The following is a 25,179-nucleotide window of genomic DNA, read 5'->3' as shown; positions in this document are numbered from 1 at the left end:
TATACAATTTAGTAATTTCGATATGGCCACTCTTAGGGACAAAGCACTTGGTCTAGTTTAGTTGCATTTTCCATGCTGTCTGTTCGTTGTTATTAGTTATGGGACCAGGCAGGAACCAGATGAAGCTTTGCCTTGGCTCTAATTAAGTTCTCAAGCCCTGTTCTACTGGGGTTTCATGGAATTATTGAAACACTGATGAATGGACCATAGCTTGGGAAAGGATGGAGCACTGAACTGGATGCTACGCTCACATGATTGCTCACATGATGGTTCACTAACCATCATGCCACTGATGTAAGGTTGTGCTGCTATGTAGTTTTACTTGGAATCAACCTCAGACTCAAGACTTTCTTCAGAATAAGCATGTGCACTGTAGAAAATGCATTGTATGAATGCACAGTTGTTTCTTTTACCATCTCCTCCTTGTCTTGGATCACGAGCAGCTGAGAATCCCTTGCTGTGCAATCATCTCGGCTCTTGTTCCAGGATGTAATATCTGTTGATGTCCAGTAGCACTTGTCCCTGTGGAGGTGCCAGCGTGTGGGGCAGAGTCTGCAAGTGGAATTCACTGGGAAGGGGAGAGAGGGACGCACACACCCCCATAATTAATATTTCTGGCCAGGCCTCCATTTCTAATGTGGAATATTCTTTAGAAGTCAGCAAAAGTAGGAATCCAGTGACTTTAGGCTACCCACAGTCGTCCAGCATACTGTGGTTTCTAGCGTGCTGCAGCGTTTCAGCAAGCTAAATGTTTGCAGTTTGGGATCATTTCACTCAACCTAGTTCTGCTACTCTACTTCCATAAACTGGTAACTGATTACTTGCAGTATTTCCAGACAGAGGACTCCTAGCCCCATTGTCAATCTGAAGGCATTGTGCAGCTATTTCCTCTTTTTTTCCTTAATAGATTCATCAGTGAGAAAAAAGACAGAAGAGGCTGTGAGGAAACATAGGACAGTGAGAGTGGAAGATATCTGGACCCCTTGTAAAATTCTGTCCATGGCTGTGTTTCCACCAGCGATTTGCTCCAACCTGGCTGTGCGGTGAGGTCACTGTGTTTCCATGACATTGTGGCCATTCAGCACCAGTCCCTCATTTTATCGCTGAAAAACCACTTCTGAGACTGCTTATTAGTCCAACTTTTCCAGCTTACCGCGGCTCCATTACTGACCTATTTCTACAATCGCACTGGGTTCGCTGTCTTAGCCCTGCCCATGGGCTGTATAGCCCAGCCTTTGTGGGTGTGTCATTCTGACCTCAGTGACCCAGCCCTTTCCCTCCCTGTTTTCCCGAAGTTTCATCTCTGTTTTGGAGCAGGATGCTGAGGGACCAACTTTTAAAACATCATTGAAAATAAGCACTAGAACACAGCCCCCGACCCAAATTGGGGGGGCGTTGTTCTCCCATTGTGCTTGCACTCTCAATGATGACAGAAATAACAGAGAAGCCCCTCAATTGACATGGCACATATCAAAGCCCCATTCCTTAAATGCGATTAAGCCTGATCTGGAGGCTTCAGTCCATTGCCTTAGGACGTAACTCATTCACAGCTTCCATACAGAGATCCTGTGTGTTAAAATGTCTCCTCAGAAGTAACTCCCATTGCAGTGGATGAGCCTGAGATTCCCCCTCAATTGAAATGGCACACATTAAAGCCCAATTCCTTAAATGTGTTTAAGCGACCAAGGCCCAGATGAATTGCCTTAGGAAAAAAGTACTTCGCAGCTTCGTTATAGCTATCCTGCAGGTTACAATGGGGATTCTGCCTTTGTCTTTACTACTCTCTTTCCCACAACAAACCCATTAGTATCTCCTCAGAAGTAACTCCCATTGTGTTGACTGAGGCTTGCCTCTGAGTGTCTACATCAGAACTTACTGAGATTCCCACTCAATTGAGATGGCACACTTTTAAGCCCAATTCCTTAAATGAGATTAAGCGGGATAGCGAGGCTTTGGACGTAGCTCATTCACAGCTTTTGGACGCCTTAGGACGTAGCTCATTCACAGCTTCCATATAGAGATCCTGTGCAGTAAAATGGGAGCTGCTTTCACTCTCTTTCCCACAACAAACCCATTATCAGAAGTAACTCCTTTTGTGGTCAATGAGGTCCTCTGGGTTAAAATGGGGGCTGGTTTCCCTCTTTGTGTTCTTCCCCCACCCACACACTTTTCCAGCACAAGCATATGTGTGTCTACTCAGAAGTAACTCCCATTGTGCTCAGTGAGGCTTGATCCTGAAATGCAGGTGCATCTGGACTTTCAGGAGAAAGGAGAAAGCGGGGGAGAAGGAAGAAAGCATGAGGCAAGGCGTTGGTGCAATAAAAGCCTTGTCTAGAAGCACCCATGGAGGCCGGGTTTGCGGGGAGATGAGATGATATTACTGGCTGTCCGAATTAGTCACAGAAAATGAGAAAGGCATATTAAACCAATTGTAAGACATCTTTGGGCCAAACTACATATTGCAATACATCTACACGTAACATTAGCCTGACTGACAGTTGCTCCACTACAAAGTGTTCTCAGGAAGGAGTGACTTGCAGTGGGAAAAGTGGATTTCGTTCCCATTGGGGTTCTGGAATCCAGAGTGGCGGTGGCCTAGATTTAGCTTTGTAAGCAAGGGTCTGGAATCCCAATTTGGGATGGGGTGGGGGGAGAGAACGAGAGGGAGAGAGAGAGAGAGAGAGAGAGAGAGAGAGAGAGAGAGAGAGAACAGCTTGGGTAGCAATTTCAAAGGGGAAGCAGCTTGCATACATGATGCAAATTGCCACTTCCCAAGGACATTTTGCACCACTGAAGCACCTGTATTTACCGAATACAATATATACAAATAATCACCCCAACGGGAGAATCCAGCAAAACCTAAGAAATGTGATTTATTTTGGTGCTGCTTCCCAAATGATTTTGGTGCAGCTAATACATATTGGATGCACACTGCCATGAAGCCAAAGAAGATACGCTGGAAAAGCCATAACAGACCAACCTTAGCATCCACTGGATCTCAAGCCTACTCCCATATGGGCAATGCTAAATGGTGAAGTGGAAAGGGTTAACCACCTCCCACAACACTGCAGCCAAATTGCAATTCATGCCCCCTACCCCTGGCTCTCCAACAGCTTTTAAGTCTAAAAAAAAGATATGGAGAAATCAGATCATGGATCACCCACATCATGTCTAGTCTGGCCCTTAAGTCAGGCGTGGGGAACCTGTGCCTCCCATCAGCTCCAGCCAGTGATTAGGGCTGATGGGAGTTGTAGTCCAATAACAACTGGAGGTCCACCGGCCCCCTAGCCTTGCATTAGGTAATGGAAGTTCAGGAGGCAAATACATTGCTAGCTGGCTGGTTTGCTTGCATACATGTTTGGTGGGTCTGAGCTAGCATACAGAGAGGCAAACTGGAGCCCTCTAGGGGGCAAGGTTCCGCATGGAACATACATGTCACGCTACTGATATCTGAGAAAACAAAGAGTCTTGTGGCACCTTAATTTAAGCAGTCCTCTGGAAATTGGTATCTGAGAGTGAGTTGGCATTGTGTGAGCAGTACAAACTGAATTTCTTTACTGCAAAACTACTAGTTTTTGAGAACGGCACAAATACCCATAGTGAGTGAAGCATGTTTGTTCACAGAAGGTCAGATGCCACAAAATAGCACAGATTAATGTCCAGTAAATATTTTGGCCACCTAATGCGAAGAGGAAACTCTCTGGAAAAGACTCTGATGCTGGGAAAGACTGAAGGCAAAAGGAGAAGGGGACGGCAGAGGATGAGATGGCTAGATAGCATCACCGATGCAATGAATATGAACTTGAGCACGCTCCAGGAGAGAGTGCAGGACAGGAAGGCCTGGCGTGCTATGGTCCATGGGGTCACGAAGAGTCGGGCACGACTGAACGACTGAACAACAACAACAATGTCCAGTAATGGAGCAGAGACAAGCACTTTCACACAACTGCTGTGTTTCATTGTCAACTGTTGATAAAGGGACAACAGAAGAAAACTACAATACATCGGGTTTACCTGAGGAGCTGCTTTGGTGTTGGTTGCATATTTTGCTTCTTAGACGAGACTGGAACTTTTCCAAAGAGACACTGCAGTTTGCTGAGCATGTGCCAATAGATCTGCCAAGTTCAGTCCCAGGTTTTCCTTTCTCAGCCTCCAGTTGCAGAGCTTCCAAAAACCCAAAATGAAAATCCAGACATTTAAATAAATAGGCATACGGTTAAGGCTTGAAATATGGATGCCAGAGACTGGGAAAACAAGATGAATGTCAGTAAGATGGGGGGACAAGCTGCAAAAGAGGACAAGACTCCTGTAGTTCTGATGATGAGGGCATTTGGCAGGTACAGTTTGTCATGCAGTGATGAAAGAAGCTGCACGAGCCAGAATTCCCTCCTACAAAGTTATTAAGGAGTCCTGGCCTTCTTTGGCTACGCCACCTACTAATGAGAATTTACCTGAATAGAGTTTTTGAAAAACCCATTTTCTTTCAAAGGCTAAATATTACACTCACACTGCTCCTCCAAGTGCAGAGAAGTTCCTGGGGTGGAGGGCTAACCCAGGTTTGGCTTCCTTTTGAAGGAGGCCCCTGGAGGCTTGCAGCATTTTGTAATATTTATTTACAAATATGCAGGCAGAACAAAGATGGAGGAACAACCTAACACTCCAGCAGAGAGTCAAATCCCTGCCCCACATCAAATCTCCAGGGAGAGACATCATCCCCCAAAATGCACTTTCCAGAACTTGCAGAGACCAAAAACCTCACCCCTGCTCCCCCGTTTCTGCAGCCCTGTCGGGGCACTGCCTTGAACAGGATATCTGAACCTGTATAGAGGGGACAAAGACACAGGAGCTGCCTCCAACCCAGCTTCCCCATGTGCACCAGTCCTGCCCTCTGTTTCCAACATTGCTGCATTGAGCAACAAGGTATGAAAGGGGCTTCCAGGTGAATCCCCACCTCAGGTGGAGTGGGAAAAGTGATGAATTACACACTCCCTCCACCACTGCAACCTCCCCTACACACACTCACGGGTACCGCTGGGTGGGTACTACCGGGGTTGTTTTGGAGTTGCTGCCTGGCCCAGCAGCACAACAAAGGGTGCTCCGGAGAGGCCAGACGGGCCCATTCCCCCACTACCATAGGGGGTGAGCAACCAGTGGTGCTCTCTGGAACAGACATGTGCCTCCTGGCTCGCCCTAAGGATCCTCTCAGGGTGATCCAGAGGACGGGTGAGCAGATGGTCTCTCTGAAAAGCCGAAGCAACTGTAAAAAGTAGCCGGCACAGCTCAACCAGCCCAAATGCCTGGCTTTGAGGGATCCTTCCTTAGAGTCAGGCATTGTGGGAGAGGGTGTCCCTGGAGACCACCTGTGACAGGGCTGATTTTTGGAGACACCTCCTCCCACAATGCCTTATGCTAAGGAACGATACCTCAGAGCCAGGCATTTGGGCCTGGCCATCTCTCTGCAGAGCTGCACCACTGCTTTTAATGGCTGACGTGACTCTTTAGAGAGCAGCAACAACAACAGTAGTGGCGGCAGTGGCAATGAGGAGGTAGGTTGAAGATGGAAGATGTGGGGGTGGGGGGAAGGCATAGTGGGTTGATACCAAAGGGAGTTGCGGTGTGCAGTGTGCGGGGGGGGACATGGCACATGGGGGGCACAGGGGAAACCCACGTGTGCTCTCCTGCCTCAGGCAGGAGGAGAGCTTGTGCCAGCCCTGGGAGCTTCTATGTGCCTTTGAGGGGAGGGCCTCAGAGGAGGCCTTTGGGGGCTGGATGGGGAGGACTGGCAGACTGAACTTGGCCTACAGCCCATCCCTGCCACGGTGAAATGAAATAAAGGCATTCTTGTCTTTGTGGACTGTTGACAATATCACTCTCTCTAATAGCAATCTTAGGTATTGAGTCCTGACAAAAATGGAGCCAAAAAGAGGGTCACCTAGAAACAAGAGGTTCCAGCATGCTTGGGGGCATTCCAAGGTTACAAAAAGCCTTTACAAAAACACCTAAGGGTGCTCCCCCAAGGAGGCCAAGGAGACTGAGCATGTGATGGTGGAACAAAGTATTCTGGAAGGAGCATGGCTGATTAGGACCCCGGACAGGAGTGCTCCTATTAGGACATGAGAAATTTAGTGCTAGGCCTCAGTTCCCTCTCTATTTTTATGGGTCCATCATGGCGTGGTGGTGGTGGGGAGCATGAGGAAATACCTTCTGTTGTTTTCATGGTAGGCAGGAGAATTTCTAAGAAATTTTCCACGGTGGGGGTTGGCTTATCTTATCCAACAAAGGAGGTGGTTGAGGTTTTTTTCTTTTCTGTTTTTACAGAGACTTTACAGAGACTCTGTTTTAAAGAGACTTTAAAAGAAGTCTCACCAGCTGTGAGCAGCAGCTGGTAGCCTCCCGTCTTTGCAGCCTTCTGAGTTTTTTTCCTGATTCATCCTGATCACTATGGAAAGTACACAATCTAGGACTGTTTCCATGGTGATCTGGCACAGGAAGAGGGATGCGGCCAGATCGTGGCTAGTGAGCCTGCTTTTAAACCAGGGCCTGGCAAGCTTATTTCTGTTCAGGGCTGCATTCCCTCGTAGGTAATCTTTTGGGGACCACATGTCAGGGGTGGGTGTGAGCAAAGTCAAAAGAGTGTGGGTCACCTCTTTTCTCTTTTTGCCACTCTCTTTTCTCTCTCTGCCACCCCTTTCCTCCCCCTCTCTCTTCCTTCCCATGCAGCAGACTGCCAGGGAAAAGACAGGTCGCTCTTGCTGGAGTTTTGAACTGATTGCATGCAGGGGGCCTGTGAAATTAGGCTCCATGTGTCCATAAGGCCACAGTTGCCCACCTCTGTTTTAAACTGTAAAAAAGAGAAGAAAAGCCTCCCTCAAGCACCTCATCTGTAAGGAATTCCAACATCCATCCCTCAAAATTCATAAAAATGTCTCTTGCCCCATCTCAGCATTTGGGGACTTTTTTTTTTTCACCTCCACCACCCAGAAATTGCAACAAAGTGGGGGGAAGCTGGGAACACACTGCTACATCATAGCTGACTTGTCAATTTGCTGGCATGCCTACCCTACAAGCAATATGATTATCTTATTCATATTCATGTTCAGGAAATGGCCTTTACTGTTGGAGGTCTCTGATATCGCTGTCTAGTGAATAGGACAGCTGTGCTTCCTCAGACCAGAGGACTATCTAGTCCAGCCTTCTGTTCACACAGCAGCCAACCAGCTGCCCACAGGAAACCCACAAGAAGGACATGAGGGCAATAGCACCTTCCCGCCCATGTTTCCCAGCAACTGGTATAGAGCATACTGTCTTTCTGATACTGGAGGGAACATATAGCCATCAGGACTACTAAGACCCATTGAACTAAATAGGATTTAGTAATGTATAGGATTACAGTGTAAGAGCATAAAATAACTGAGTATAACTTAGTTATAAGTTAAGAAAACACATTAAATTGTACTGCATCTTTAAAATATACATTATTTAGTTTTTACTGGCAGAATAAATAAAAATATATCCAGCGTTAGAGAGATGCAAGCTACTTTACATGCAGGGAAGCACATGTCTGCCAGATTTTTTGGATGCTTAAAAACTGGACAAAATCAACTTTGATTTTGTAAAAATCATACACTATCAGGGTAATTTTTGCATAATTAGCAAATAATGTGTATAATGTGCAAATTATGCAGACTAGATTTGAAGAACTCGGATGTGATATTGGCAACCCTGCATGTAAGCCTCAGTGTTATTACTAGACAAATTTTATATCCGGCTACATTTTGTATTCTTTTGAAGGCCAGATGAAAAGATGTTTGGATCCTGATGCTGCAGAATCATTTTTAACTGGTATTTAAAAAATAAGGGAACTAACTCTCTCAGCCTCCAGAGTTGGAACTTAGCCATCTTTTGAAGTGTTGCTTGGACTATAGCTGATAAGATGTCGAGGCAGTATGCCAGAATAAATGTTTGCATATTTTTCTTCCCTTTCTCCTTTTTTTTTGTGTTATATTGTAATAGAATGCCTATTTGTGTGTGTATGGGTATACATATAAATATGTTTTTAGATATGATATTACTTAAAATATACAAATGATTTGCTTTTTTATCTTTTTCTTAAACTTTCCCCCCTCTTTTCATTAGTATTATTATTGATATTATTATGGGATTATTATTATTACTATTTCTTGTTGGCTAAACTTTTAATGTTTATTAATACGTGTTAACTGAATGGTAACATATGGCTTGGCTAATGGAAATGGATTGTTTGCTCCTATTCCTTTGCTATAAGACTGTTTGGATATTTGGTTTGGTCTTATTGAAGTTTAATATAATTCTTTTTTTCCTTTTTTCCTCTTCCTTCTTTTGCTATCCTCCCTTTTTTCTTTTTCTTAGAATACTGTAATGTTCGAAACTGAAGATTCTGATTATGTTGTTGGTAGTGTTTATTTCATTTATAAAAATAAAATAATAGATTAAAAATGTAATTACTAGATAAGTTTTAAACTTTCATTGCTCTGTGTTTTATCTTGACTGGTCTGGATTGGGATGTTGTGAATGATGGTGTCTTGCGTTTATAGTATTTCATAATGAGACGCACACGACACTTTACTTTAAAATAAATTGATCACTTTTTGGCAATATAAATTGCAGGTGTGAACAACCCAATCTGGATCAGGATTGAAGCAGGGGCAAAGAATTAAAGCTCCCCAATCCCCATGCTAGGGTCCTCTATCTAGCTTGGACTCACCAAGCTTGTTGTTGTTCAGTCGTTAAGTCGTGTCCGACTCTTCGTGACCCCATGGACCAATGGCACGCCAGGCCTTCCTGTCCTCCGCTCTCTCCCAGAGTGTGCTCAAGTTCATATTCATTGCACTGGTGATGCTATCTAGCCATCTCATTCTCTGCCGTCCCCTTCTCCTTTTGCCTTCAATCTTTTGTCTTTTCCAGTGAGTTTTCTCTTCGCATTAGGTGGCCAAAATATTTGAGCTTCAAATATTTTTTTTGAAAATATTTGAAGCTCAATATCGAGGATTCGATATTCCGTCGAGGATTCCGGGGGGAGGGACGGAGCGCCTCCCCCCCACCGCGAAAAATTCTGCGAAAAGGTAAGTGACTTTCGTACATCCCTAGATCAGTGGGGCGGGGAGGAGGCTTTAGCACGTGTGTGTGTGTGTGTGCGCGCATACGTGCTGCTCCCAACCCACCACCCAATGTCCTATGCAGCCCTCAGGTCCAAAAAGGTTGTGCACCCCTGTCATGTGGGAACCTGCCCCTCCATGGAGATAATCTACTGAGGCCCTGGTCCAGGTGCCCCACCTTGAGAAGTTAGGTGGGTGGCTTCCAGGGACAAGATCTCCCCAAACATATTCTCCTGACACCAGCTCTGATTTCTTTTAGGTGTCAAGTAAATAATGCTTTATTTGCTAAAGCCTTGTGGAGGGTTTTTTAAAATATATTTTGTGCTGTTCTTTTTGCTTTTGAGTGTATTGCATTTTAATTTGACTTTATTCTTAGGATTGGGCTGTTCTTGAATTTTCATAGGTTTTGCTTGGCCTGGGGGCCCTTCTTCATTTTGTAACTTTTCCACCTGTGTTCCCTTTTCTTTTTCTTTATATATATTGAAGATCAATATTTTATGTTTAACATATTTATTCTCTAAATTTGTATGGATTAACTCAGTATTTAACGTTATTGTTGGAATTTATCTGCTCCTCTATCTTTTCCTAAGTTCCTTTTCCATTTCTTTTGGGTTTTTAGAAGCCTTAAAAAACTCTATAAAAGCAATGTGTCAAACAATATTTTCTATGTTCAATTTTTAAAGGGAACATACTGAGTTGCATCCAACATTGCATAAGTGCACGTCTGCTCGTGCAATAGCATTTTCCTTTCCTCTCCTCCCTACCTGTAGCCACAAAAGACTGCTCCATAAATTTTTAACAGAGGTTTAGCTTGTGCACTGATGTACAGGGTTTGCACACCAGCAATTTATGACCTGGAGGAAAGTTGTGCTGGCAGGAAAACACTGGCAAACATATACAGGTCTTGAGCACAGAATCAATAGCCCCTTATAAACGACCCTCAGCCATGTGGAATTCAGCATGGGCAAATAGTTTACAATACACCCAGTGTCTTGTTGAAATGGAGCCCAATGGGGAAGGGTTTGCCAGTTGAATCAGCATCCTCCCCAACTGGTAGATTTGCAAGAGCTATAGAATTTATTTTTATTTATTTCATTTCTATACCACCCAATAGCAGTTCTGGGCAGTTCACAAGAAGAGCTGGGGAGGGGTCCATTTCGAGGTGGAATCCTCTCAGCCAGCAGATCTGACATTCATTGAGAAGTGTGTTCAGTTATTATGCAGAACATTCTGAGGATGGGGACATCTTCTTTATGGTAAACCCGTAAGCAGAGCACTAAACAGTGACTCCATCTGGGATTTGCTGCAAACAGCACTAGCCATTGTTGGGATATATTCTACAAGTCAGGGGTGGACAACCTGTGGCCCTAAGGCTGCATCCAGCCCTTAGCCTAATTTCATGTGATTCTTTGCCTAACTTCAATAGCTGTCTGCAACTGCAAGTGATCTGTCCTTCCTTTGGCAATCTGCTGGGTGGGGAGAAAGATGGAGGAGAGAGAGAGGGAGAAAGAGAGAGAAAAGGAGATGTCAGAAAGAGACGGGTTCTTAGAAAGTGAAAGAGGTGTCTCAGGGAGAGAGAAAAGAGGTGTCAGAATGAGAGAGAAGGGGTATCAGAAAGAGTGGGGGTTCTCAGAGAGAAGGGGGTGTGTCAGGGAGATGGAGAGAGAAGGCGGTGTCAGAAAGAGAGAGAAGGGGTGTCAGAAAGACAAGGGATTCTCAGAGAGAGAAGGGAGTATTTCAGGGGGAGAGAGAGAGGAGGTGGTGTCAGAAAGAGAGAGGAGGGGCTTCAGAAAAATAGGGGGGTCTCAGAGAGAAAGAGAGAGAAAAGGGGGTGTCTGTCAGAAAGAGAGAGAGAAAGGGCTGTCAGACAGAGGAGGGAGAAAAGACCATCTGCTTCAGTTGTCAGTGATCCTTTCATTGACATCTGAATGAATGGGCCACCCACCACCAGCATACAGCCTCAGAAAAATCACCCCCCCAATGGAATATGGCCTTCAGCAGAAAAAAGGTTCCCCACCCCTGCCAGAAGTAAAAGAGTGTGAACGCACACCTTGCATTCTACTAAAATTAATGAAAATGTAAAGGGGGCATACATATACAAAAAATTAACACACAAAAAGGAACTAAACAGAAATCCCTGGCTCTGCAGAATTGGATAAGAAAAGATTTGTTCCCATTATTCTCTGAACTTGAATATAGAATGGGGCTCCTCACAAGTCAGAAATTGCACAAGGATTTTCCCCTTCAACTCCATTTCTAAGAAGCTGGTTAGCAAAGCATCTTCCTGAAAAGGAAGGTATGTATAGACTTGCTGATATGGTGGCCTTATTTTCTGTGATGGTGTTAAATGATTGGGCAGAAGTGTCTGAATGGTAGGGTGACAGGAAGAAAGTGTGGGCAGCAGCTGACCCAGTTAAAATAATTATGTTTCTAAGTAGCCGAAGCAAAACCAGCAGACTCCAACTATTTGACTCCATGGTGATCCTACTCAGTCACATTAAGTTTTATGTGCACTGGAAATTCTCTTTTGGAAATCTGACATCATTTTTATATGCTAACGATGAACTGAAGTTTAGAACTGATGATGATGATGATGATTTTTTAAAAATGAATTTGCTATATTTGATATTTAACCTGGATAGATACCAACAGTTTTGAAAATAGGGAGGTACAATAGATTTTGAAATGCCAAACCGCATGTTTTTGTCCTTAAGTAAAATACAACTGCTACCTAATCTGGCTGCTGCAACCAACCAATGTTCATTTGGGTAATAACTAGAATACAAAGGTAGGAAAAGTATAAAATTAACCCATACAAACTCATGTAAAAAATAAAATAAACCAAGGATCCAAAGTAATCTCTGCTGGATACAAACTTCAATTAACCTCACATTGACGGAATATCTATTCTGGTCACAACTAAGAGGTTAAATTTCTTAGTGCCCTAAATGACTAAGCCGTAGAACAGTTGGTCATGGAACCAATTACAGGGGAGGTGACCCTGGACTTAATCCTAAATGGTGCTGCTCAGGACCTTATGTGAGATGTGAGTATTGCTGAACTGATTGGAAACAGTGACCACAGTGCTATCAGATTTAATATATATTTAAGTGGAAAATTGTCAAGGAAATCTAACAAAGTCACATTTGACTTCAAGAAGAAACTTCTTGAAAATGAGGGAACTGGTAAAAAGGAAACTGAAAGGGAGAGTCAAGAAGGGTTTAACCCAAGAAGGGTTAAATCCTTTCAGAATGGACTGGATGGTACTCAAAATCACAGTAATAAAGGCTCACCTAGAATGAATACCACAGGTCAGGAAATGTAGCACCAAGTCCAACAGATTACTGTTGTGGTTAATGAGCAGCGTCAAGCAAACTATTAGAAAAAAGGCTTCCTTTAGGTAATGGAAATCTTGCATAAAAACTCGCACTGAAGGGCAAACTTGCACAAAAAGAACATAAAAGGTATTTTCACCTTTTCATTGTGCCACTGCCCAGCCTCATTAACAGAATTTTATAGAGGGTCTAGATGATGTCTTCATCCATGCTGTTTTCCCACTACATCTTCTGTCTTTTTCCTTACCACAGAAAATCCATTAAGGAATACCTCTTGATTGGTAGTTCTAAGAGCCCTCCATCTGGAAGTACCAGAAGTACCAGCAAAGAAATACAAGCAGACAATAAAGGAAGCACAGAAGGATTTTGAGGAGTATATTGTTAATAACTTTAAGACCAACAATAAAAAATTCTTTAAATACATCAGAAGCACGAAACTTGCTAGGGAGGCTATTGGACTGGTGTATGACAACTGAGTTAAAAGAATACCAAAGGAGGATATGAAGATTGCAGAGAAGCTGAATGAATTGTTTTCATCTGGCTTCACTGCAGAAAATGTAGGGCAGATGCCATGCCTGAACTGATATTTTCAGAAAAAGTCTGAGCTGTTGAATCAAATAGTGGTGCTACATGATAGAGTTCTAGACCAGCCTCCCCAGTCCAGTGCCATCCAGATATTGGACTACAATTCCTATCATTCCCCCAGTTGACCAGTTTACTGACAATACCAAATTATTTAGGGTGGATAAAATAAAAAGGGACAACAAAGAACTCCAAAAGGAGTTCCCTCCAAACTGGGGAAACAGGTATTAAAACCACAAATGGAGTTCAATGTAAGCAAGTGTGAAGTGATGCACACTGGGGCAAAAATCCCAGTTTCACATATACGCTAATGGGGTTGGAGCTGGTGGTGACTGAAAAGGGATCTTGGAGTTGTTGTGGATAGCTCAGTGAAAATGTCAGCTCAGAACCAAGCTACACTTTATTTTTTACTCTAAATTAAAGAACAATATTGTTTAGGAACCTGGAATGTCAGATCAATGAATCAAGGTAAGCTGGAGGTGGTCAAACATGAGATGGCAAGATTGAACATCGACATCTTGGGAATCAGCGAACTAAAATGGACAAGCATGGGTGGATTTAATTCAGGTGACCATCATATCTACTACTGTGGGCAAGAATCCCTTAGAAGAAATGGAGTAGCACTCATAGTCAACAAAAGGGTGGGAAAAGCAGTACTGGGGTACAATCTCAAAAACGATAGAATGATCTCAGTACGAATCCAAGGCAAACCATTCAACATCACAGTAATTCAAGTCTATGCCCCAACCACTGAGGCCAAAAAAGCTGAGGTTGATCAGTTCTATGAAGACCTACAACACCTTCTAGAACTAACACCAAAAAAAGATGTCCTTTTCATCATAGGGAATTGGAATGCTAAAATAGGAAGTCAAGAAATCACCGGGATAACAGGCAAGCATGGCCTTGGTGTACAAAATGAAGCAGGACAAAGGCTAATAGAGTTTTGCCAAGAGAACACGCTGATCATAGCAAACACTCTTTTCCAACAGCACAAGAGGTGACTCTACACATGGACAACACCAGATGGTCAATATCGAAATCAGATTGATTATGTCCTTTGCAGCCAAAGATGGAGAAGCTCTATACAGTCAGTAAAAACAAGACCTGGAGCTGACTGTGGCTCAGATCATGAGCTTCTTATTGCAACATTTCGGCTTAAATTGAAGTACCTAGGGAAAACCACTAAACCATTCAGGTATGACCTCAATCATATCCCTTATGAATATACAGTGGAGGTGAGGAATAGATTTAAGGGATTAGACCTGATAGACAGAGTGCCTGAGGAACTATGGACAGAGGTCCATAACATTGCTCAGAAGGCAGCAACTCAATCCATCCCCAAGAAAAAGAAATGCAAGAAAGCAAAGTGGCTGTCTGATGAGGCTTTACAAGTAGCTGAGGAAAGAAGGGAAGTGAAAAGCAAGTGAGAAAGGGGAAGATATACCCAACTGAATGCAGATTTCCAGAGAATAGCAAGGAAAGACAAGAAGGCCTTCTTAAATGAACAATGCAAAGAAATCAAGGAAAACAATAGAATGACAAAGACTAGAGATCTCTTCAAGAAAATCGGAGATATCAAGGGAACGTTCTGTGCAAAGATGGGCATGATAAAGGACAAAGAAGGCAGGGACCTAACAGAAGCAGATGAGATTAAGAAGAGGTAGAAAGAATACATAGAAGAACTATACAGGAAAGGTCACTGAACTTGAGCCGGACATCCTAGAGAGTGAAGTCAAGTGGGCCTTAGGAAGCATTAGTAACAACAAAGCTAGCAGAGATGACAGTATTCCTGCTTCCGTGGAGCAGCTGGCCAGGGCTGTCCACAGCCGGATTTCCAGCCGCAGACGGGCTGCTGCGGACGCAAATGGCAGCTGCCATAGCGGCTGCCATTTGTGTCCAGACAGGCTTCCGTGATAGGCTACGTAAGTATTTACGTAGCCTATCACGGCAACCCCCCCAAAACCCAAACAAAACAGCATATGCAAATGGCGGCGGCTACAGCGGTTGCCATTTGCATTCCCTATTTTTTGTCGTTTTAGCCTACGTAAATATTTACGTCGAAAAAAAGGGGAATGCAAATAGCGTAGTGGGCGCTATTTGCGTTCCTTTTTTTTTTTCACCGTAATAGCTTATGTAAATATTTGTGTAAGCTAAAACGGCGGGGAAAAAAGGAACGCAAATATCACCCACTACGCTATTTGCATTCCCCTTTTTTTCCCGCCATAATAGCCTACGTAAATATTCACGTAGATTAAAACGGCGAAAAATAGGGAATGCAAATGGCGGCTGCCATAGCCGCCGCCATTTGCGTACGCGTTTTTTTTTTAATTGGCTTGCCATGATAGGCTACGTAAATACTTACGTAGCCTATCACGTAAATACTTACGTAGCCTATCACGGCAAACACCAAGATGCAAATGGCGGCCGTGGCACCTGGTCGAAAGACCAGCCACCACCGTAGCCGCCACTGTCCGGAACATCCGCCCCAGGTAAGCCTCGTCCCGGGAGGAATCCGTGCGGGGGCGGGGGGTGGCAGGCCGTTCCGCCACAGATTTCGGGGGGGCGAATGCCAGTGCATTTGGTCTCACTGAAATCCGTGGCGGAATTCTCCACCATCTCTACACTGACCATAGTTGGAATCACTGCTTTGGGATCACTTGGGAGGGATCGCTGCTTGCCTGCTGCCATTAGCAGTGGGAAAGCAGCATTCTTGGCTGCTTCAGGATTTGTGAGGGAGGGGGAGGCTCCCCCTCAGCTGGTCTGCAGAGAAAAATGGATGGGGCACCTACAGGATCAGCATTCCACACAGGAGGTGGTGGTGGGCGGCATGCGTACAGCAGGTTGTGCACCCCTGCCATAGGAATAAGGAGGTCCTGTAACTGGGTTCACGCAACACAATAACCCGCACTGAGTGGTTGAGTATGGGTTGAGTGTGGGTTGTTGTTGAACCATGGGTTCTTGTTGAAATGTGGGTCATCATGTTGTCTTGTTAAGCACAAACTTGTTAACCATGGCTTGTTAACCACGAACAACCCACAGTTCACAAACCAACAGCAAACTATGGCTGGGTTCAGACAATCATGGAGGGGAGGGAGAAGCCACCCTGTGGCTTCTGTCCCTGTCCCTCCTGTGCTGCTCGTGCAACTGCCATTTACCTAATTACCTGCAACATGGCACAGTTTATTGTGTCGTCTGAACCCAGTAACAATGCACAATTGAGGGGGCTTCTAAACCCATGGCTTGTTTTAGGGGTTGTGGGGTGATTTAGAAGCAACCTCTGCCGGGCGTCTCACCAGGTTCGGATGACACGATAACCCGCCCTGCATTGCAGGAAATGATGGTCATGCGACTGGCATGTGTGGAGCAGGGAAAAGAAGTCACGGTGGCATCTTTTCCCCCTGTGATGGTCCAAACCCAGCCTATAGGTTCTATTCATGGGTTGTGCATGGTTAACAAGCTATAGTTTGTTAACAAGCTATAGTTAACAAGCTATAATTTGTTAATGCAGCTGCGTTCAGATAAAATGATAACCCACATTTCAACAACAACCTATGGTTCAACGACAACCCACACTCAACCCACTGAGTATGGGTTATTGTGAACCCAGTCAGTAGATCCTGATTTGCCTTTCCATCCATGGAAGAGATTCTGATCCAGAAGAGGCTTCTACTTGCAGATGTGGAAAGAGGCTATTTTTGCAAATCCTCCCTCCCCCCAGCAGCCCCCAATGACCTCCCACAGAGCCCTGCTGGATCAGACCAAGGGTCCATCTAGTCCAGCATTCTGTTCACACAGTGGCCAACCAGCTGTCGACAGAAGACTCACAAGCAGGACATGAGTGCAACGCACCCTCCAGCCCATGTTCCCAAGGAACTGGTGTACATAGCATACTGCCTCTGATACTGGAGGTAGCATCGAGCCATCAGGACTAGTAGCCATTGACAGCCTTCTCCTCCAAGAATTTGTCGAGCCCCCTTTTAAAGCCATCCAAATTGATGGCCATCCACATCTTGTGGTAGCAAATTCCATAGTTTAACTATGTGCTGTGTAAATAAGTGCTTTATTTTATCTGTCCTGAATCTCAGTTTCCAGTCAGCTCCATGGAATGCACAAGCACACAAAGGCGGTTTGTGTTATGAAAATATATCATTAAAATGTTTAAAACAAAACAAACAACTGTAATAAGGGCATGAAAGCTCTCATCAACAACTGATAATACTTTTTTAAAACAAGGGTTTATTTTTTAAAATAGAATAATATTTTTAAAAGACTTTAAACCTTTCACAGAAATATTCACAAGAGCTGTTATTTTCATTTCATAATAAAAACATCAGAAAAGAGTAGGGTAGTTTTTTTTAATGCATCTAAATATTTTTCATAGGACCCCACTAAAAGCACAAGTAATTATAAATATATTGCACTAGGATACTCACCCAGGGTTATCACAGCTGCCACAAGAATGACATTCCCAATGCATAGAGTGATCAGGAGCCAATGGGGATGCTTGGGAGCAGCTGTAAAGAGCGACAGCTAATTTATTAATTGAAGGATGTGTGTAAGAAGCATCTTAAGTTTGCTTCCCTCCAACTGACTGTAGGATGAGGTACACTGCAGTGATCAGTTGCTTTAGGAAGCTAAGGGATTTTCTACAGAAAGTTACCACATCAGACATTCACATGTACACATTTACCAATATACCGAATTTGCTCCTCGGCAGGTTTAAGGATAGTTATTGGCAGTGTAATTCACAAACCCACAGACATTTTCAAATCCCAATAAATAATTAATTAATTAATGGCTAGGTCACACCATTTTGTTTGTGTTTTATGCTCCATTTTCTGGCAGCAAAATTTAGTACTCTCAGGCATTTGGAAGCATGTGATAAAACATTTTTAATTTTGGTCCTGAATTTCTTATTGATTATTAAAATTGTTTAGATATGCTCGGATGTCATGTCTGTTTATATGTTTGTATGTAAATGGTTTTTATATTATGTACAATATTGTATTTTTAAAGTTTTAATCTCTGTAAACCACCCAGAGAGCTTTGGCTATTGGGTGGTATAGAAATGTAATAAATGTAATGAAATGGTGTTCTGCAAACCAAAATAACAAACACAAAATTTTCCCGAGAAATAGCTGCTGAATCAAAGACTGAATTTTGATCACTGGGTGTAGAACTGCAGAGTTCTTTCAAGGAAAATAATCAAAGCACACATAGAATTGTAGCTGCTTTTCATAATTATCATTACTGTCAACAACAACATCTTAAAAACCCTAATTTTTAATTTTTAAAAGCCCTAATTTGCCGCAGAAAAAGAGCTATAATTTATAGAGCTCCGATCATTGCAATGCACATATCTGCTATATTTTTCCAAGTATGACACTGACGTCATTTTGTTCCAAGTTTGAAGCTGAGACTATGATAACATTTATGAAGGCTCCCATTCCACATAGGAGCTACCTAACAATCAGACCAACATTTCCACGTACACACATTCCCACCCCTTACATATACACATGGCTTTCATCCTTCCCTCTATCCCTCAAAAGCAATATTCAACTGTGGAGTAGTGCAGCTTATATCTGGACAGAATATATTTCCTGCAGAAACTAGGATAATTCCTATAATTTGTACTAACACAACCACATACACAGCATCATAGAAATCAGTACAGAATGATAGAATCATGGGATTCTAAAGGAACCCAACATACTGATGGGGGCTTCAGGTACCTGCTTTCTGGCTTCATGTCAACAAGACAACCAACTTTTAAAAAGAAACAAGCAGATGACATTAATACTCACTGAGCTGCTGAGATGGGGACAGCAGCCTTGAGGGGTGTGGTTCAGAAGGGACGTTGAGATCAGCATAAACTATTTCTCCAGCCATGGTAGAAGCAGTGAATAAGTATAGTAGACTCTCTGTGTCAAGGGGAAACCAGCTAGTGTCAGTGAGTGGTATGTGAATTTACCTGACACAATCCATGGTCAGGAAGTGCTAAACACACCCAGATACTGAATTCCGCCTGCTGTTTGTGGGGGCTGTAATTATTTATTTAGTAACTTTCTGAGCCTGGCTTATACCCAAGACTCCAGATAGATGCAATACTGCAGTGGACACTCTTAAAAGGGTCTTGTGCCACCTTAAAGAATAACAGATTTATTATGGCATAAGCTTTTGTGGTCTAGAGTCCACTTCATCAGATGCATAAAGTTTTTCCTGTCTTATGTGGTGGGGGGTGGGGTGGAACCGTAAACAGTGGGAGTGGAACTGAAATGCAGAAAGTGTATAGCGGTGGTAATTACCTTAATGGTGGCCATTCACAAAACAGTTGCTGGATGATGACCTGACAATCTTGAAATGATGAGCTGATTAACACATGTTGACCTTGGATCATGGCGGGAAACTAACAAGCCGAAGTGACTTATTTTCTTTCCCTGCACATTGCAAGCTGCCTAATTAGCAGAATTACCCTCACTGGACACAGATTGTCATGATGTCTCAGAACCTGTTGGGGGTGGAGGGGGGATTTCAAGGTTGTTCGTTAACCACCCCGGCCACCCATCCGTGGCAAGTTCGGACATCACAACAAGTCGCACCCAGCAAAGGCAACGATGCTAATTAGGTGGCTCATGACCCACATGCGCAGGAAGGTGCAACGTGTGAACTCTGTGAACATGCAAACCCACATGTAGTATGATTGAAACAAAAAACCTTTGTCCCTGTTCAAGCCCCAGGAGAGAGTTGAACCTCCTGATGAATTGTATTTCAACAATTCCCCATTTGAAACCTGTTTCTGAAGTTCTTTTGTTCAAGGACAAGTCAGATCATGGAACAGGTATTGCCACAAATTGACTGCTGATGGCTTTGCCCCCGTTGTTACTGCTGTGCTGCTGCTGGGCCCATAGTGGTCAACCTGTGGCTCCTGTTAGGATTTCTCCCACTGCATCTCTCACTTTGTCTCCTTTCCTCCCCAGCCTTCACCCAGTTTCTAAGTCATGGCTAAATGTAGAAGCCTCTGTTGAGTGCCACAGATATGTCACTACCCCCTCTGAATCAATGAACCATATTCCCTTCTGGTCAGGCTGGCTAGAGCAGACGGTATTGGGCACCATTCAGCCACTATTTGTTAATAAACCCACACCAGTGTGATCTGTCTCAGATTACTGAACATCAGGGGTGGCGCTAGGTACCTAAAAGATGGGCTCAGGCCCATAAGGGCAAAAAAATGCACAAATTTGCATGTGCTAATTTACATATGCAAATATATGTGCACAATTAGACTTAATTACTATAGTTTACATTTTAAAGAAGGCAACCTTATTTACTTCTTGCTTGCTCTCAGGACAGAACTGTGCAATGTCTCAAACTGTGCATGCTTCCAACTTACCTTCCCTGTACCCAAACTTTTCCTGGGTCTTTCAGGCCCAAATTCTTGTAATCCTAAAATCTACACCAAATGTTGCAGTATTAAATTGCTTGCAACCTCATCATCATAGGACTCTGAAAGTACTAGAATGTGTAGTTGGATATCTTTATTAGGACCTGCCAAACTTCCTTCTAAAGGTATGCTCAGCTTTGGATTTGGTGTCCCCACCACTACCACCATGGACTAGCACCACAAGATTGGCTTTTTGGCTGTTTGCTTTTCAAATTACGAAAGCTTTCATTCCCTGCGTTTCTCTCCAGATCCAGATCCTGGAACTGTTTTCAGTGCAGATAAGGCAGGCTGAAGCTGTGAGCATATTTACTAAGGAGTAAGACTCCAAATCCTGCACACAATTTTGTTGTTGTTGTTCAGTCGTTCAGTCGTGTCCGACTCTTCGTGACCCCATGGACCATAGCACGCCAGGCCTTCCTGTCCTGCGCTCTCTCCCGGAGCATGCTCAAGTTCATATTCATTGCATCAGTGATGCTATCTAGCCATCTCATCCTCTGCCGTCCCCTTCTCCTTTTGCCTTCAGTCTTTCCCAGCATCAGGGTCTTTTCCAGGGAGTTTTCTCTTCGCATTAGGTGGCCAAAATATTGGAGCTTCAGCTTCAGTATCTGTCCTTCCAATGAGCACTCAGGGTTGATTTCCTTTAGGATGGACTGATTTGACCTCCTTGCAGTCCAGGGGACTCGTAAGAGTCTTCTCCAGCACCACAGTTCGAAAGCATCAATTCTTCGGCGCTCAGCCTTCCTTATAGTCCAGCTCTCACAGCCATACATTGTTGTTGTTCAGTCGTTCAGTCGTGTCCGACTCTTCGTGACCCCATGGACCATAGCACGCCAGGCCTTCCTGTCCTGCGCTCTCTCCCGGAGCGTGCTCAAGTTCATATTCATTGCATCCGTGATGCTATCTAGCCATCTCATCCTCTGCTGTCCCCTTCTCCTTTTGCCTTCAGTCTTTCCCAGCATCAGGGTCTTTTCCAGGGAGTTTTCTCTAGCTTTGATTAGACGGACCTTTGTCGGCAAGGTGATGTCTCAGCTTCTTACTATGCTGTCTAGGTTTGCCATAGCTTTCCTCCCAAGGAGCAAGCGTCTTTTAATTTCATGGCTACAGTCACCGTCTGCGGTGATCTTGGAGCCCAAGAAAGTAAAATCTGTCACTGCTTCCATTTCTTCCCCTTCTATATGCCAGGAAGTGATAGGGCCAGATGCCATGATCTTAGTTTTTTTAATGTTGAGTTTCAAACCAGCTTTTGCACTCTCCTCTTTCACCCTCAACAAGAGGCTCTTGAGATCCTCTTCGCTTTCTGCCATTAGGGTGGTATCGTCTACATATCGGAGGTTGTTGATAATTCTCCCAGCAATCTTAATTCCGACCTCTGATTCATCCAACCCGGCATTTCTCATGATGTACTCTGCATATAAGTTAAATAAGCAGGGTGACAATATGCAGCCTTGTCGTACTCCTTTCCCAATTTTGAACCACTCGGTTGTTCCATGTCTGGTTCTTACTGTTTCTTCTTGACCCTCGTACAGGTTTCTCAGGAGACAGGTAAGGTGGTCTGGTACTCCCATCACTTTCAGAATTTGCCACAGTTTGTTGTGATCCACACAATCAAAGGCTTTAGCGTAGTCAATGAAGCAGAAATAGACGTTTTTCTGGAATTCTCTTGCTTTCTCCATGATGCAGCGAATATTGGCGATTTGATCTCTAGTTCCTCTGCCTCTTCTAAACCCAGCTTGTACTTCTGGTAGTTCTCGGTTCACATACTGCTGAAGCCTAGCTTGTAGGATTTTGAGCATCACCTTGCTGGCATGTGAAATGAGCGCAATTGTGCGGTAGTTTGAACACTCTTTGGCGTTGCCCTTCTTTGGAATTGGAATGTAAACAGGCCTTTTCCAGTCTTGTGGCCACTGTTGAGTGTTCCAGATTTGTTGGCATATTGAATGCAGCACTTTAACAGCATCATCTTTTAGGATTTTAAATAGCTCAGCTGGAATACTGTCATCTCTGCTAGCTTTGTTGTTACTAATGCTTCCTAAGGCCCACTTGACTTCACTCTCTAGGATGTCCGGCTCAAGTTCAGTGACTGCACTATCATGGCTATCAGGGACATTCAGATCTTTCCTGTATAGTTCTTCTGTGTATTCTTGCCACCTCTTCTTAATCTCATCTGCTTCTGTTAGGCCCCTGCCTTCTTTGTCCTTTATCATGCCCGTCTTTGCACAAAACGTTCCCTTGAGATCTCCAATTTTCTTGAAGAGATCTCTAGTCTTTCCCATTCTGTTGTTTTCCTCGATTTCTTTGCATTGTTCATTTAAGAAAACCTTCTTGTCTCTCCTTGCTATTCTCTGGAACTCTGCATTCAGTTGGGTATATCTTCCCCTTTCTCCCTTGCTTTTCGCTGCCCTTCTTTTGTGAGCTACTTGTAAAGCCTCATCAGACAGCCACTTTGCTTTCTTGCATTTCCTTTTCTTTGGGATGGATTTCGTTGCTGCCTCCTGAACAATGTTACGGACCTCCGTCCATACTTCCTCAGGCACTCTGTCTATCAGGTCTAATCCCTGAAATCTATTCCTCACCTCCACTGTATATTCATAAGGGATATGATTTAGGTCATACAATTTAGGTTATACAATTTAGGTGCATACAATTACCTGGGAGTAAATCCTACTGAACTCAATATGACTTACTTCTAAATAAACATGTTTAGGATTACACAATACAACTGATGTAATCTTGAACATATTTCCCCATCCACAGATCCCCCAGTTTTTTCCTACACCACTTAATTTCCTGTACCATCCCAGCTACCTTTTCCCAACCCACAGGGCTCTACAGCCCTGTCCCTATGCTATCTCTCTTTTGCCCCATCCCAGAGATTTCTGCAAAATTGCTGTAATCAAACAAATATAGAAAGGTATCCCAAATATGCCATTACATTTGTGCAGCGACCCTTTTGTATATTGTATGCCCCTCACTCTCAAGATGCCTTTTCCGGGAGTTCTGCTGTCCACACAACACAAGCTTGTTTACTCAGAAGTAACTACTACTATTTTCAGTGGGGCTTACTACTCCCAGGTAAGTGTACATAGGACTGCAGGCCCAGTATAAGATCAGATGGAGAGCAAGTGTTCTACGCCCATACCATCAGTCACTTAGCAGCTAAGGTAGCATAGCTTCCCAAAACAGATTTTTAAAAGATATACTCTCTGAGCATGTGCAGTTTTGCATTTTAAATTCACTTAAATCATAGCACCATCACACCTTTGGGACTGAAATAGAATTTGTTTCTGCTACCCTGATGTTAAACACATTTATTTATTTTATTATTTATTTAAAACACTTCTATCCCGCCCTATAGGCTCTCAGGGCAGTGTACAGATAAAATCAATTTAGACGGTATTAAACAATAAATAATATAAACAGCTACAACATATTAAACCATTAAGCAAGCTAATACTAATTTAAAATCTAAAACAATAGAACAGTTAAAACGGTATGCTACTTTAGGGAATTTAGCCCTCAAAGGCTGTGCTAAAAAGACATGTTTTAGCATTAATTCCCTAAAGTCTGTAAAGCACTTTCCTGAAGCTGTGATTCGCCTTGTTTGGTTTACTACCTTAGGAAGTAACTACTTCAGAGCTTCGTTACAGAGATCCTGCAGGTTAGAATGGGGGCTGGTTTCTGTCTTTGTGCTTACTGCTCTCTTTCCCACAACAAACCCATTAGTGTCTCCTCAGAAGTAACTCCCATTGTGCTGAATGAGACTTGCCCTCTGAATGCCCACATCAGAACTTACAGAGATCCCCCTCTGAAATGGCACTGCTTAAAGCCCAGTTCCCTAAGTGTGGTAAGCACAATCTCGAAGCTCCGATTCTCTATTGTTTGGTTTATTGCCTTAGGAAGTAACTACTTCACAGCTTCGTTATAGAGATCCTGCGCAGTATCGGTTTGCTTAGGAAGGGGACTGGTTGGTTTCCCATCCCTGTGTTCTCCCCCCCCCCATACACACACCTTTCCCAGCACAAGGATATGTGTGTCTACTCAGAAGCAACACCCATTGTGTTCAATGAGGCTTGGGTCTCGTTGGGAGGCATGTCTTACAAAAGCACACAAGGGGAAGTAACTACTTTGCACCTTCCTTATGGTGGGGGGGAGCTTCTCTTGTTGGTTGAGCAGCCCCTGCCGCTCAGATGACGTTCACTCCACACACACACTCCTACCCAGAAGTACGTTATGTGAAGCCACTTAGAATGGTGCGATGTACACCCTTGTGGAGCCCTGCCCGGACCAAAAGCGGCTCCTGCAAAAATGCGGGTGAGCCACCCCTCCCTTCTCCTTCCGTTGTCGTGGAAACTGGGCCCATGCTGCACCGAGACCTGAGAGGGGGAGGCCGAGGGAGATAAAATGCCGCCCTGCCGCTCTCTCTTTCTGAGCTGCTGGTAGCCATTGACTGGCCCCATGGCAATCAATCAGAGAGCCCCAGTACACTCTCGCCACCAGTCAATCAATCACAAACAAACAAACAGCAGTGAGGAGAAGATGGTCACAGTTGGCTCCTTTGCTCCGCCTTCGCCCTTCCCCTGGGGAAAGAGAAAAATATTCGAACAAGAAAAAGGCAGTGTGCATGCACCGAGCCCTAGATCCCGCCCCCCGCAGCAAAGATTTGGGGCTGCCCCCACAGTGCCCC

The 25,179-nt window shown here is 43.9% G+C and overlaps 1 protein-coding gene across 1 annotated transcript in view; it reads right to left on the bottom strand.

Annotated features, from left to right (window-relative positions):
- LOC146355329 (uncharacterized) overlaps nucleotides 1-25,179 on the bottom strand; it is a 62,210-nt gene that overhangs the window by 3,272 nt on the left and 33,759 nt on the right. The window contains exons 10-13 of the mRNA XM_084829871.1: nucleotides 25,009-25,072; nucleotides 17,485-17,565; nucleotides 4,015-4,164; nucleotides 414-568 (exon numbers count right to left, since the gene is read on the bottom strand). Of these exons, the coding sequence (XP_084685997.1) occupies nucleotides 414-568; nucleotides 4,015-4,164; nucleotides 17,485-17,565; nucleotides 25,009-25,072 (450 nt within the window). The remainder of the gene's footprint in view (nucleotides 1-413; nucleotides 569-4,014; nucleotides 4,165-17,484; nucleotides 17,566-25,008; nucleotides 25,073-25,179) is intronic.

Source organism: Heloderma suspectum, chromosome 2, assembly GCF_057233095.1.
Source record: "Heloderma suspectum isolate Gila_16-S chromosome 2, 16-S_ref, whole genome shotgun sequence".
Taxonomy (NCBI): domain Eukaryota; kingdom Metazoa; phylum Chordata; class Lepidosauria; order Squamata; family Helodermatidae; genus Heloderma; species Heloderma suspectum.
Note: the sequence above shows the minus strand (reverse complement) of the source record. Positions and strands in the feature narration are given on the sequence as shown.